This window comes from Diorhabda sublineata, chromosome 1 (assembly GCF_026230105.1).
Source record: "Diorhabda sublineata isolate icDioSubl1.1 chromosome 1, icDioSubl1.1, whole genome shotgun sequence".
Classification (NCBI taxonomy): domain Eukaryota; kingdom Metazoa; phylum Arthropoda; class Insecta; order Coleoptera; family Chrysomelidae; genus Diorhabda; species Diorhabda sublineata.
The window spans coordinates 178846-193775 of record NC_079474.1 but is presented as its reverse complement, the minus strand read 5'-3'; the positions used below and the strand labels follow the sequence as shown (position 1 = coordinate 193775).

At 30.6% G+C, this 14930-nt stretch overlaps 3 protein-coding genes across 4 annotated transcripts; 2 read left to right on the top strand and 1 right to left on the bottom strand.

Moving 5' to 3' along the window:
• The first annotated feature begins 231 nt into the window (after positions 1–231).
• Positions 232–4868, top strand: LOC130445765 (isoleucine--tRNA ligase, cytoplasmic). Its single transcript, XM_056781619.1, has 7 exons — positions 232–502; positions 557–864; positions 919–1143; positions 1193–1713; positions 1763–1968; positions 2142–2299; positions 2713–4868. Exons 1-7 carry the CDS (start codon positions 363–365, stop codon positions 4767–4769), a joined length of 3615 nt encoding a protein of 1204 aa, XP_056637597.1. The 5' UTR covers positions 232–362; the 3' UTR covers positions 4770–4868.
• A 1381-nt stretch (positions 4869–6249) lies between these two features.
• On the bottom strand, positions 6250–8388 carry LOC130442501 (transcription termination factor 5, mitochondrial). The gene is made up of 7 exons (XM_056776666.1): positions 8278–8388; positions 7925–8122; positions 7643–7871; positions 7400–7590; positions 6812–7339; positions 6507–6759; positions 6250–6448 (listed from the first exon to the last, which is right to left on the bottom strand). The coding sequence occupies exons 2-7, from the start codon at positions 8028–8030 to the stop codon at positions 6268–6270; spliced, it is 1488 nt and encodes a 495-aa protein (XP_056632644.1). The 5' UTR covers positions 8031–8122; positions 8278–8388; the 3' UTR covers positions 6250–6267.
• On the top strand, positions 8322–14691 carry LOC130442488 (prosaposin). 2 transcript variants are annotated; one of them, XM_056776645.1, is made up of 13 exons: positions 8322–8544; positions 9741–9846; positions 10289–10436; positions 10495–10818; positions 10891–11096; positions 11164–11422; positions 11920–12189; positions 13055–13330; positions 13393–13615; positions 13672–13805; positions 13867–14053; positions 14128–14267; positions 14328–14691. In XM_056776645.1, exons 1-13 carry the CDS (start codon positions 8505–8507, stop codon positions 14451–14453), a joined length of 2439 nt encoding a protein of 812 aa, XP_056632623.1. In that variant the 5' UTR covers positions 8322–8504; the 3' UTR covers positions 14454–14691. The 2 variants fall into 2 exon arrangements, with proteins under 2 accessions (XP_056632623.1, XP_056632632.1); XM_056776654.1 differs by having other exon boundaries at positions 8362–8544; positions 10891–11081.
• Positions 14692–14930: the final 239 nt, after the last annotated feature.

Sequence of the window (14930 nt, the reverse complement as noted above, 5' to 3'; positions counted from 1 at the left end):
ATTATTGGGAAAAAATGACAACGTGGCAATGGTGTAAAATATCTGTCCCACGTCATACAGTTTATATATTAATTGGAAATTTATGGAAAATAAGGAAATAATATTGTTTGTTCTTATTTAAAATAACATTTTCTAGTATTGAAAATGACTAATAATTATGGTTTTTTTTTATTAATAACGATTGTTAAGTATGTTCTAACGTATACTTGAAAGTTAACGGGGTTGCCTATTTATAAAATTTTTGACAACCACGTTGAAATGACATCCATTCTGAAAAATAGGTTATGTATTAATACAGCCGAATCTTTATATGGTGAAATACTGATGCAAGTTTTATAACAGAGTTGAAATAATACGTAAATATGACAGAAACGAAACCTCAGATAATTCCAAGAGTACCGGAAACGATCAACTTTCCAGCCGAAGAAGAAAAAATATTAGCATATTGGAAAGAAATCGATGCTTTTAAAAACTGTCTCAAACAATCAAAAGGAAAACCAAAGTAAGATTATATCCATTTACACAATAATTCCGGTAATAACATAAAAATGTCTAGGTATACTTTCTATGATGGACCACCATTTGCTACAGGATTACCACATTATGGTCACATACTAGCCGGTACTATTAAAGACGTCGTAACTCGTTACGCTCATCAACAAGGTTTTCACGTAGAAAGACGATTCGGTTGGGATTGTCATGGTTTACCAGTAGAATACGAAATCGATAAAACGCTTGGTATAAAAGGGCCTGAAGATGTAATGAAAATGGGCATCGCAAATTACAATGCAGAATGTAGAAAAATCGTAATGAGATATAGCGAGGATTGGGAAAAAATCGTAGGAAGAATCGGTCGTTGGATTGGTAAATAAAACGAAAAAATATATAAAAAATAGTGTTATAATTATGATGTTTCAGATTTTAAAAATGATTACAAAACTTTGTATCCTTGGTTTATGGAAACTCTTTGGTGGATATTTAAACAATTGTATGTTAAAGGGTTGGTTTATAAAGGGAATAAAGTAATGCCGTATTCAACTGCTTGTAATACTCCTTTATCTAACTTCGAAACTGGACAGAATTATAAAGACGTTGTAGATCCTGCCGTTACTGTTAATTTACCTCTTATAGATGACAAAGAAGGTATATATTACACTTGATAGTATAAAATGGTTTATTTATTATATTTCAGATGCTGGTTTACTTGTATGGACAACAACACCATGGACTCTTCCTAGTAATTTAGCAGCTTGTGTCCACCCTGAACTAATCTATGCTCGATTCAAACAAATTAGTACTAAAAAAATTTATATAATGTTAGAATGTCGTATTGAAACAATCTTCCCAATTGAAGATATTGAAATACTAAAAACTTTCCCTGGTAAAGAACTAAAGGGGTTAAAATACGAACCGATTTTCAATTACTTTTCTCATTTAAAAGATAAGGGTTTTAGGGTTTTTGTTGATGATTACGTAACAGCTGAGTCCGGGACTGGTATTGTCCATCAAGCCCCTTATTTCGGGGAAGATGATAACAGAGTTTGTTTAGCTAACGGGGCGATTGTAAGAGATCAAGACCCTATATGTCCTATAGATGCTCGGGGGTGCTTCATACAACCAGTTACCGATTTTCTAGGACAGTATGTAAAAGATGCCGATAAAAATATTATCGCCAAATTAAAAGAAATGGGAAAACTTGTACACCAATCACAGGTAGATGAAAAATTCATAAAATATTGTGTATTACTAATAATTTTTGTAGATAAAACACAGTTATCCGTTTTGTTGGAGATCTGATACTCCTCTGATATACAGAGCGGTACCTTCTTGGTTTATTAGAGTCGAACATATGAGGGATAAACTACAGAAAGTCACTTCTGATACGTATTGGGTTCCGGAATTCGTTAGGGACAAACGGTTTGCTAATTGGTTGAAAGAAGCAAGAGATTGGTCAGTTAGTAGAAATAGGTAAGTCACTTTTTGTTGTATACATAAGAAAAATGTTGATTTGGTAGTGTAAACAATGTAATTGAGTATAAATATTAGCAACTGTCACAGTTTTCGCAAACTTTTTTGATATTTGATATTCCTCGTATTTCTAACATTTCTGGAGAGTACTATTCTTTTTACTACTTTACTAGATATTGGGGAACGCCTATACCGATTTGGTCATCTCCCGATGGTAGTGAGATAATTTGTGTTGGTAGTATTGCTGAATTGGAAGAACTTAGTGGAAAAAAAGTGTCCGATTTACATCGAGAAATCGTGGACGATATCGAAATCCCTAGTCGTATACCGGGTAATATTTTTTACCTTTTTTAATATAGTCTTTTCGTACATACTGTTTTTTAACTAATCCTTATTTTTTTTTAAATATTACCTACTCTAATTTTTTAAAAGTTTAAGATGCAAAAAAATCAATTTCATGGATCAGTTATAATCCGTTCATTCATATTTTTCCACTTTTAATCTATAAAAGAGTTTAAGGTTACTTAAAAATCATTTTCATTGATCAGTTATAGTCCGTTCATTCATATTTATCCACTTTTAAACTATAAATGAATTTTAGATACTCCAATATCAATTTCATGGATCAGTTATAGTCCGTTCATTCATATTTATCCACTTTTAAACTATAAATGAATTTTAGATACTTCAAAATCAATTTCATGGATCAGTTATAGTCCGTTCATTCATATAAATTTTTTACAGGAAATCCTCCTTTAAAGAGAGTACCCGAAGTGTTCGATTGTTGGTTCGAATCGGGTTCAATGCCTTACGCCCAACTCCACTACCCCTTCGAAAATTCCAAGGATTTCGACGAAAATTTCCCCGCCAATTTCATAGCCGAAGGCATCGACCAAACTCGCGGATGGTTCTACACTTTAACCGTCATATCAACGGCCCTATTCGGCAAAGCCCCGTTCAAAAACCTCGTCTGCAACGGTCTAGTATTAGCCAGCGACGGTTTCAAGATGTCCAAGAGTAAAAAGAATTACCCGGATCCGTTGGAGATAGTCAACAAGTACGGAGCCGACGCTTTGAGACTCTACCTCATCAATTCTCCGGTAGTTAGAGCCGAAAATTTGAGATTTAAAGAAGAAGGCGTTAGAGATGTCGTAAAAGATGTTTTCCTACCTTGGTACAACGCTTTTAGGTTCCTATTACAAAACATTGAAATATACGTACAGGGTAATGACAAAAAATTCGTATACGAACAAAATAGTATCGACAGCGATAATATAATGGATAAATGGATATTATCTTTCACTCAATCTTTGCTACTTTACGTTAGGAAAGAGATGGAATTGTACCGTTTGTACAACGTCATACCGAGACTCACAAAATTTTTCGATTACTTAACCAATTGGTACGTTAGAATGAATAGGAAACGATTGAAAGGCGAAAACGATTCCTATTCGGCTCTAATCACTTTGTTCGACGTTCTTTTGAACATAATTAAAATGATGGCGCCGTTTTCGCCGTTCTTATCCGAAACTATGTACCAATACATGAAGAAATTACTCGATACCCAAACGGATAGCATCCATTATTTGATGTTGCCTACCCCGAAGGAATCTCTGATAGATTTGAACATAGAACGAGCCGTTGCTCACATGCAAACCGTTATCGAATTAGGAAGAGTTGTAAGAGACAGAAAAACGATTCCTATCAAATATCCTTTACCGGAAATCATAATTGTACATAGAAATCGACAATATTTAGACGATATTATGTTATTAAAAGATTATATACAATCGGAATTGAACGTTAGAAAAATTACTACTACAAATGATAAAACTAAATTCGGTATAACTTTGAGGGCCGAACCCGATCACAAAATATTAGGTTCGAGGTTAAAACAGGATTTCAAAGCTGTCACTTCCGGTTTGAAAGCTCTAACCGATGATGAAATAAATGGAATCATTGAAACTGGTTACGGTGTGATCGTCGGTCGGCGGATCGAATTGTCCGAAATGAGATTGATATTTAAGGCCGAGCGATTGAATAGCGATCAATATGAGGTGAATAGCGATAACGACGTTTTGGTTTTGATGGACGTTACGCCGGATTCTTCGATGCAGGACGAAGGTACCGCCAGGGAAATAATAAATCGTGTGCAGAAATTGAGAAAAAAAGCCCATCTCGTACCTACCGATGAAATTGTCGTTTATTATAAAACCGAAGGCGATTTGAGTAGAATCGCCGATGGATATAAGGAATTTATCGAAAATACCCTTAAAACTCCTTTTAGAAAATCGGAGGAGAGAAAAATTACCGACGAAATTATTATAGAGGAGAAACAAAATTTGAAAGATTCCAAAATTGAGATAATCTTGACGAAAATTAACGATATCGAACAACCCTCGGTCAAGTGGGTTAATATACAGTTGGTGGGGTTGAAATCGAGGTATTGTAAAGGGTCTACCAAAGGTTTGGTACTATTACAAGTCGGGAAGAAAGTATTGAAATTGGATGATTTGATTGAGGAGGTGGATAAGTTGTTCAATATCGAAAATTATAAATTTTTGTTACAAAACGGCGAAGAAATCGATAAAAATTTGGGAAATGTTGATGGAAAAGTGTTGTTCGTCGTACCGATTGATGGACATGTGGAATTGCCTAACGGTACGTCCGGACCGTTTTGTAAGATATTAAATTTCGATGAAAACGGCGTTAAAGGTACTATAATATTGGAAAACCCCGTAGGAAATCCTACGAAATACCATTATCAAGATGTAATTAAACTTTGGAATGATGCTAAATAAATTAATCGTTTACCCATACTGTATACAACATATAGTTTTATTTCGCCGCTACCAGATTTGTGAACTTGATTATTTTAATAAAATTTTATTTCAATTTTTTGTTTTCGTATTTTTTAATTCCTTATTGCCAAAAAAAAAAAACACTTATACTGTATACAAAACAATACACGTCAACTATAATATTCAAAAAATGTTGCGTTCGTTTTAGGTAATCCCGATTAGTGTGTTCGCTAGTGCTCGTTAATATTCTGACGTACCATGTATATTAAATAACATTTCGTCATTAATGACATACATTCGCGGACTCATTCCAATAGTTTCTTTCGATTTTATATAACTAATCTCGATTAACTTGTTCGTTTGAATCAACCATAGACACTATTACTTTGTCTATTGTATCAACATTGCGACACAAATTTTTAAAAATTGATTTTTAAATGAAATTTATAATTTCGTTCAAATTTCTACACATTAATAATGGCGAATTTATTCTTAAATTCATTTAATAGCATTCTTTTATTTCATGTATACACCGAGGCGTTACGATTGAAGATCGATGAGCTGCAACTGACAATTGACAGTTTAATTTTGTGGTTATCACTTTTGTATACATCTGAAGACTAAGACTAAAAGTTTGTTAATAAAAAAAGTAGAATTTTAACACAAATATAACTAAAATGAAATAAAGTTTCTAAATTCTTAATAATTGAACTTTACAGGCAATCCAATTTAAACGAAAAGTATTCGTATAAATACTACATCGTGAGTGAAAAATTTTAATTATATTCGCGTCTCAAATATATGTTAAAATGAAATTATTTAGTATACGTTTAAATATAAAAATGTTGTATATAGATAAAAATATCATTCTCCTTGATAACGCGAGGGCTATAAAACAGAAAAACGCTCTTATCAGTTATTTCTGAGAAGGGAAGTTTGTGTTATAAAGAGGGCAGATGAAAACCTGCAATTTCGTAAAGAAATTTATTTCTTACTAATAAAAATGGCAAATTTTAAGAAATATTTTATTCAATTTAAAAGCTGATTCATCAACTAGAAGTAGAACTTTTCATATTATTAAACATCGATATGAACTGGTTATATTTTATGCATTGAGAATGTACTACCCCACTAAGGAAATTTATTTTCAACCACAGCAAATTTTTTTTTCGGTATTTCCGAATAGGAAAATTTAATATTTAATGATTGTGGATATACATATATCCACCAATACCCGAGAATCTCGACGAAAGATAAGCACATACACCAATGGATACAAAAGCGTGTGATAAAAATTTGTTTACTTTAAAAATTCCAAAGTTTTAGGGTAAACGGAGCGAAGGGTGATTGGCATACCATTAGTTGTTACGATTGCGACGTTGTCACGTTTCTAAATTAATCGGGAAACAAAACATTTTGTGGAAAAGTGAGTTTAACAACAAACTGTAATGATAATAAAGGGATAAATAAAAGTGAACAATAAAAAGACTAGTTTATATTAATTTATTGTTGATACATTTTCGGGTATTTTATTATTTCTCCATATTCCGTTACCTGTGAAATGATGTTCTTTTTCAATTAAATACAACATTATGTTCAATTTATTCACTTGCGTTAAACTTTTATATTTAAAATTACTATCATATTTTATAGTAGCGTGCGCATCTTGAACTTTGTATCTACCAAAAAAAAAAGTAATTTTAAAAATTTCAAAATTCGTCAATACTCCAAACTTACTTGGGGTACAACAAAATAAATATCACATTGTATATATTTATCGGCTTGAATTGATTGTTAATCAAATAATCGTAAGTCTCCTGCATATCTTTTAAAGGTACTTGAAGGTGAAAAGGGTGACGACTTATTTTCGATTTTATATCTTTGATTGGTATAGAAAACAAATTTTGTAGGTAATTATACAAGTCCCCGCGTTTATTAGCGTCTTTTCCTTCTTTTACATATTCCTCGAATACTGTATCTTGATCAGTTCCTTAAAAAAGCGCTCATTTTTATTCTATTTTAAACGTAGTTTTGTAACTTACGTAGAATCGTGAAAGACGTACACCTCAATTGGAGTTGTTGTAAAAACGACAACCTCGTTTTCGCTCTATTATGATGAACGATTAGAGCGAGTATTTTTGGTTGTGTAAGAAGTACTTTAAGATCAGGAGATTGTTCGATCGTTTGTAATCGAACTCTCACAGTTTCTGGTGACATATGAAAAACATTCGGAGTTTTCTTTATAATATCATCCGGTATATCAAATTCCTTTAAAATACCGTATATTTTAATAATATTCTTTGGAGAAGTCATGATTAATTTTGGGTATCTCCTCATGACTACTCTCATATCGATACCTGCTATATTATCTAAATCACGGAGAGTAGTTTTAGGATAATTTGGATAATTTCCGAGTAAATACCCGTATTTGATCAATTTCCTTGGTGCAAACCCCAAATCTTCGGCTATTTTTATATTTTCCTGTATAACTTTGAAACTTTTATTTTTTATTATATGATGAACTTGTAGAAGATTATCTATTTCTTCTTCGGTACCCCCTAAACGCATCTCTTTAAACAAAATTTGATTTTACCGTAATTTTTTTTTTTCAAATTTCCTATTCTACTTACTTAAAAAATGTTTCTGTATATCTAAATGAATTTGACTCCAAATTTCGCCATCGCTTGAATTTAATTGTATTTTACCGGCTATTTCTTTATCTTCTATACAAGATACGAATTTTTCTTCAACGTTTGTTGATTTCAAAATTAGTTTATGATTTTTTAAATAGCTCACAATTTTTTTCATATACGTTCTCGTCCTTCAATACGAAAATCTTATACACCGTGAAAATAATAAAAAGTACTTCTTACTTGGATAAAACTCGCGGATTAACATTCTGGAAACCTCCTTCCACTAACGAATAATAATGTTGTTCAATTTCAAGGGGGTGGCAAGTAAATAAAGTAGGAGCAGCTAAAATTTCCTTATTAGAATAACCTAATCCCTTACAAAACGTTATTGTTTGTGCTAATAATTCGGCATCTTTATTTTTAAGGCGATACTTTTGTATATAAAATTTTGCTTCTGTACTCGGTATACCTAAAAAACGCTAACTACAAGGGGCACTGTCTATTATAACTATTTATATTTACCTATCATGTCCGATAATACTTGACAATAAGTATCAGGTTGTGTTGAAAACGTTCTAAAATATCTAATAGTTCTACAACCGCATATCTTTAAATTGGATTTAAACATGTTTAAAAAAAATCAATATTTTTAATGAAAAATAAAAAATATAGAGGTTAAATTTTTCTTCGTACATAATTCGTTACTTGATTTCCATAGAACTAAAATGAAAAATTATCTCTATGGTATTAACTTATACACTAATACGCTCTGGTTTTTAGTTAAATTTATCTACGTTGTTTTGTGAATTGGTGTTGAATTTAAAAATATTTTGCTAAAATAATTTTTATACTTTATGTGAAAATTTCAAATTTACCTATTGATAATTGAATCATACTTCCTGTTAAGTCTGTGGTCAAAGTGCAAGTTGATATAAGAGACAATTGATAATATACAGTCTACAGTTAGTAGTTGTGTTTTTGACAACAAAGGAAATAGAAGTACATATATCTGTCGATATATTTGTTTTGGTACTAACTATATTTAGAAATACTAACAACGCAAATTGTTTAAAAGTGTTTTCGACGTAAATCTGTGTTGAAAATGAAGGTTTACGCCTTTTTAATGTTACTAACTGGTTTAGGTGAGCATCATTTTTTTACTTTTACTTCATTTTACAAGGTTAGAACGCCTAACGGCTTTAGTACTGATAAAATTTTTATATAATTTATATATTTTATAGCTGAGCATTAAAAAATAATTTTTAGTGCGTGATATATAAATGAATATGCATTGTCGATACTTTTCTTAATCCCGCTGACTCACTCTCTATTATCACCATAATAAACGTATGAAGCGTGTGGTGTATTTACTATTAATTTTTATATTATTCAAAACCGGTTAGTATAGTTCTAGATCTTTGAAAATATCTAGAATCGTGTGTATATTATTTCCTCCGACGTTTGACCTTTAGCTTTTGCAAAGATAAATTTCTAAATTTGTAATATTTACAAAACATTTATAATAAACAAAATTTGTCTTTATAAATACCATTCCGTTTATATCAAATAAGGGTATTAAGTTAAATAAATAAATTCAATATTGATAGTAGGACAATGACTAAGTAACAAAATCATTTTTAATAACAAAAAAATCATCTTGTTTACTTAAAACAATTTTTTTAATCTCCTTTCAATTAATTCAACTTTTACATATTTGTTCTTTATCTTTTTATTATATATTGCAATTTATTGTATATATAAGAGAATAAAATATGTTAAAATTGGTTTTATTAAGTAAAACAAATTGTTTATCACTTGATGATTCACTGCATTATTCATTAATTCATACAAAACTTAATCATCTTTAAAATATTTTAAATATTCTATAAATAACTTTGTATGTGCTTTGTTGTCACATTTAAGGGGTTTAAATGTCTTTGAAAGAGATTTAATATTCGAAATCTCTAATAATTTTTAAAAAAATCAGTTTATTACACAAAAAAATTAACTTACCTAAAAATATTCTATGTATTATAAACTGAACTAAACCATGCTGCAGAAAATAAGAATTTCAAAAGTTCTAGAAAAACAAAGAAACAATAATCCTTTGTAGAAATTATTCTAAAGAAACAATGTAAATAAACCGCTGGCTATAAAAATAAAAGTCAAACGAATTCCTTGTATTTCATCAAAGGCTTTCGCCGAATACCAATACCAATATAGTATACACATTTTGCTAATTTTAGTAAACATAAAATTATAGATTTAAGCCCTACTGAAATACGATATTAATTATTAGTTATTTGATTGTTTTCAATGCTGGAATCTATTGTTTCAGCTTGTGTTTGTGGGGTATTCGTTCCTCCTCGACAAGTACATAAAAAACAACTTCTAGGAAGTAAAGAATGTACTTGGGGACCCGCATATTGGTGTAAAAATTTAACGTAAGTCCTATTTTCACTATCAGAAACAATTCAAACGTTATTTTATCTCCTAAAGACACCACGAAAGTGATTTTCGCTCAGTAATTAAACATTAAAATAAATATATTCAAATGACAAGTAACCAAGTAAACAAATTAACTGATAATAATTGAAATTAATGTTTCAAGTTGTTATTCTAATGATAAGCGCTTCAAATAATGTAAATTAAGTTATATTTTATCGATTGAATGACTATTTTTGAAACAAAACGTTTTAATAATTGAAATATTTTATAAAAATTGTATATTTTTAATTTTTTAAATCATTATTTAAGAACTCGAAAGGGACTAATGAGACATTTCAATGTATATAACTCATCAAGAACTTTTAATTTTTTTTTATATAAGAAGAGAAAAGAAACTTTTACAGTGTTAGAGTGCTACTGTATTATTTGATATTGTAGAGCCGCAGCGGATTGCCATGCTGTTAAACATTGCATACAAACCGATTGGATCCATAGATCCGTAGAACCAGATCAAAGCAGCGTATGTCAAATTTGTTTGGACATGGTGAAACAAGCTAGAGATCAATTGGAAAGTAACGAAACTCAAGTACGTCGAATAATTATCATTCGTTAAACTCGGTGATAAATTTTTTTGATTTTCGTAGGAATTGATAAAGGAAGTGTTCGAAGGGTCTTGCGCTCTAATTCACATCAAACCGATTGTTAAAGAATGCGATAAAATAGCAGATAACTACATACCTGAACTAGTAGATACTTTGGCTTCAGAAATGAATCCTCAAGTAGTTTGTTCGGTAGCCGGTCTTTGTAACAACGAAAAAATTAAAAAAACGTTGGAAAAAGAACATTTTAATAATGAAGAATCAACTGTTGAGTTAGATAAATGTCAGGGGTGTCGTAAAGTGGTTGATATTTTGGAAGATAAGTTCAATAAAGTATCCAGGGATGATTTTCTGCAATATTTATTACAGGTAATGGGTGAATAGGAGGTTAATATTAACTGAATCATCTATAATTAAAATAAAAAATTTTTTTGTTTTTAGTTTTGCGGTAATAAATTTGGTAGTTTCTCCGATAGTTGCAGTAACATTGTTATTACTTATTTCACCGAAATCTACAACCATCTTCAGGAAAATTTGAATTCAAATGAAGTTTGTTTAATGTCGGGAGAATGTAGTTCAAATTTCCATTCACATAGAGCCAGGGTTGAAATAACCCCCAATTCGCATATAGGGTACGTTCCAGTAAGGTAATTAAATGTTTATTTATTAAAATTACATAAATATTTCCGGTTTTTTTTTTATATTGTTTTTCAGTGGCGTTAAAGACGATTTACCGTGCGAACTTTGCGAACAACTCGTCGAACATCTCAGAGATTTATTAGTGGCTAATACAACTGAAGACGAATTCAAACAAGTGCTAGAAGGTTTGTGTAAACAAACTAAGAAATTTTCTTCGGAATGCGTCGATTTGGTGGATCAGTATTATCCGGAAGTTTATTCGTTTTTGGTAAATCACTTGAATTCCACTGAAGTATGTCAAGATATCGGAATATGTAAAATAACTGATAACGAGGTATGTTATTTGTTATTTTCGCAATAAAATATTATTTCCGGAATAGTTGATTTATTTATTTTTTATGTTTCGGGTGAATTTGGATAACTTCGATTTAGATTTATCGTGGTTTTTGTTGGTCCCAGCTTCGTTTATCAGCTCCACCCATCACGATTTCTGTAGTTTCTTCTCATGATGTGCTCCACTCAATTTATTTGTTGATATAAAAGACAAAAATCATTCTTTTCTACTAATTATGTCAACTGAAACATTAATCAACTAAAAATATTAACATACAAACAATTTTAATGATTTTACTTCTCTCTCATCTTATTTTATAGGTTTTTATATATCTCCTCCCCATCCCTTATAATGATTTTCAAAAATTTGATCTCAATAATTTAACCAAAATACTTGTCGTTGTGCTAATAGGAAATATTTTTATATCGATATCGTCAATCAATATTAATTTTCAACAAAAATAGTGTATCTTCATGTAATTTTCTCATTTATTTTAGTTGAGTAGCTTGTTAGCGCCCCTTTTGACGCCGGACAGTGTCCAAAAGGTTGAAGAAATCACCGGCGACAAAAAACCTTTGATACATATCAAAGTTGAATCCGGTAAAACCAACGGTGAAGCTCTATCCGAAGTAAACGTCGAACAACCGTTACCTATTGATTTATTGATGCCACCGCACACTCAAATTCTATATAACAAAGAAGTTTGTGCTTTTTGCGAATTATTTTTGCATTACGTACAAAATTCCATTACGGAACCCAAAACTGAGGTAAGTTTATATATTTTTTCATTGATTTTGAGTTGTATCAAGTTTTTTTTGCTATTAGAGCTGTAAAAGGTACTTAATAAGAAAAAAAAATAATTGATTGTTAAAAAATGGAATTAATTACCGCATTTTGTCTTTGTGAACGTAATAAAATAAATTTTTAATATAAAAAATTTAATTAACAATACAATCGTTATGTGCTATTACGGCCCTGTCGAGTCACATTTTCTATGATCTGGAAGGTCCTAATATAAATAGCGCGGTAGGTTCGGTGATTTGAAATATTTAATAAAAAAGAAGAAATAAATAGTGACAAACTGGGAAATCATTTTAACATTTTTCTCAATATCTATCTTTCCCTTGTTATAGCGAATTCTAAAATACCTAAAAACAAAATATCAGTATTATCTCGAGAAATTTTATTTACAATAACTAGTAGTTCATTTGTTATTCATGTTTCTATTCAGATCTATGGCAGATATCAATTAGAAAAGAAGAAAAATAGGTTAATTTGGATAAATGTCAATACTCATTGGTATTGATATATTATTCGTTTAAGAATCAGTAGCGGGATAAACGAAATATTAAAATTGAAATGTCAATAGTTGGCTGTTGGATTTGGAGTCTAAAACTTTATTATAGTTAATAAAATAGTGCAGTAGGTTCATAAATAAGAAATAAGTGAATAGGTAACTTTGGAGTGAACGTTCAAATTCCATAAACCACTGGAGATTAAAAAAATTTCAATATGCATCTGGAAGGTCTAAAACGTAATTGTTGTTAATATAAATAGTGCAGCAGCTCAGAAATTTGAAACAAATAACAAAAAAGGGTAAACAAATATTTATATATTCGATTTTTTTTTAAGGAAAAAATAAAAGAAGTAATAGAAAAAGCTTGTAACGAATTACCATCAACAGTAAACGAAACTTGTATAGAGTTTGTAAAAGATTACGAACCAGCTCTGGTAGCGATATTAGTACAAGAAATCGACCCTTCGACAGTTTGTCCCATGATTAAAGTATGTCCTGGTTCCAAAAACGACGTCGAGATATTCATGGAAGCCAAAGGGGATTCAAAATGCCCTATGTGTCTCGTTATAGTTACCCAATTAGAATCTGTATTATCGAATAACAAAACTGAGGTAAATCATATCTGAATATGATGAGGTGGTTATTTTATTGTTTTCTAAATTTTTTTTGTTAGGAAGAAATCGTTAAACAACTGGAAAAAGTATGTAAGATGTTACCTAAAAGTTTAGGAAGCGAATGCGATGATTTCGTACAAACTTATACGGAACGTGTAGTCGAGATGTTGCTGAGTGATTTTACACCGCAGGAAGTTTGTGTAGCTCTACATCTCTGTACAGATTCGACACCTGCTAGCGATTTACCGAAATTCGTCGTCAAACAAACCGGTGGAAATATCGGTAAGCTTATTATTATTTCCCAATACATTTTCCGTTACTAATTTTTTATTTTGTAGAAACAAACGTTATACCGGATAACACGATCAACGGTCACTTTATACAAAACGAAATAGAATCGAATCCGAAATGTTTGATATGCGAATTTGTAATGAAAGAAATCGATGATCAACTTAAAGATAAACATACAGACGTAATATTTTCATTTTTTTTTTTTTTTTTTTTTTCCGTGTATATAATTCATATATTTGTAGGAAGATATTGAAAATATAGTGAAAAGTATATGCGACGTAATGCCGGGTTCAGTTCGTGAAGAATGCGTCGCTTTCGTTGATCAATACGCAGATACTGTAATACAATTATTAATAGCAGCTTTAGAACCTTCCGATATATGTACTTACATGGGATTGTGTAACGGGAATAAATTTCCGTCTATAAAAGGTGAGGTTTTATAGGATATAGTTTTTGAAGTGGCGCGGTCGATAGGATAAAATCCATTTATCTATTGTTTGTAGTTGAAATATTAGAATGTCCGATTTGTGAAATGATGGTAAAAGTTATGGAAAAAATTTTGTCGAATCCTAAAATAGATCACGACATCGAACACGTATTGGAAAAAACTTGTAGAGGATTACCTTCTAAATATAGTAATGAAGTAAGTGGAGTTTTTTCAAAATTTGTTTGGATTTAACGATTTTTTATTTGTATTTTGTAGTGCGTTGAAATTGTGGATACTTACGGCGCTATGATAATCGACATGATTGTCCACGGAGCAGGTGATAAAGTGTGTACTGAATTGGGGTACTGCAAATCGCTTTATACTCAAGTTATCATCGATTAAATATCAACTTTTACGATCAATTTTTTTTTTGTTCAAATATGTGAGTTATTTTGGAGAGTTCGTAATACAAGGTCGTTACCAAAAATAGATTTATTTTCTAGAATAATTAGTTTATATAAGAAACTTTCTGTTTTTTCATTAAATCGAGATTAAATTAGAAATAAATTTATTATTAAAACGGGATTCTGTGATACCGCTGGATAATTTGTAGAATCTAATAAAAACGCCTTATTATATCGTTGTTTTATTTTTCTACCTTCCCCCCCCCCCTAAAATCCATTTAACATTAAATACGAAAAAAAATGCTTAAAACTGATGAATAAAACGAATTATTGCGCCTAAATCTAGACAACACATTTAATAAAATCATGTATAAAGTGTTGCCAAACTCATAAGTTGTCTGCTAAATCACTTATTGTTACGCAACACATTTTAACACAGCGTATAAAGTATTGCCTAACTTATTATTTTCTTTGG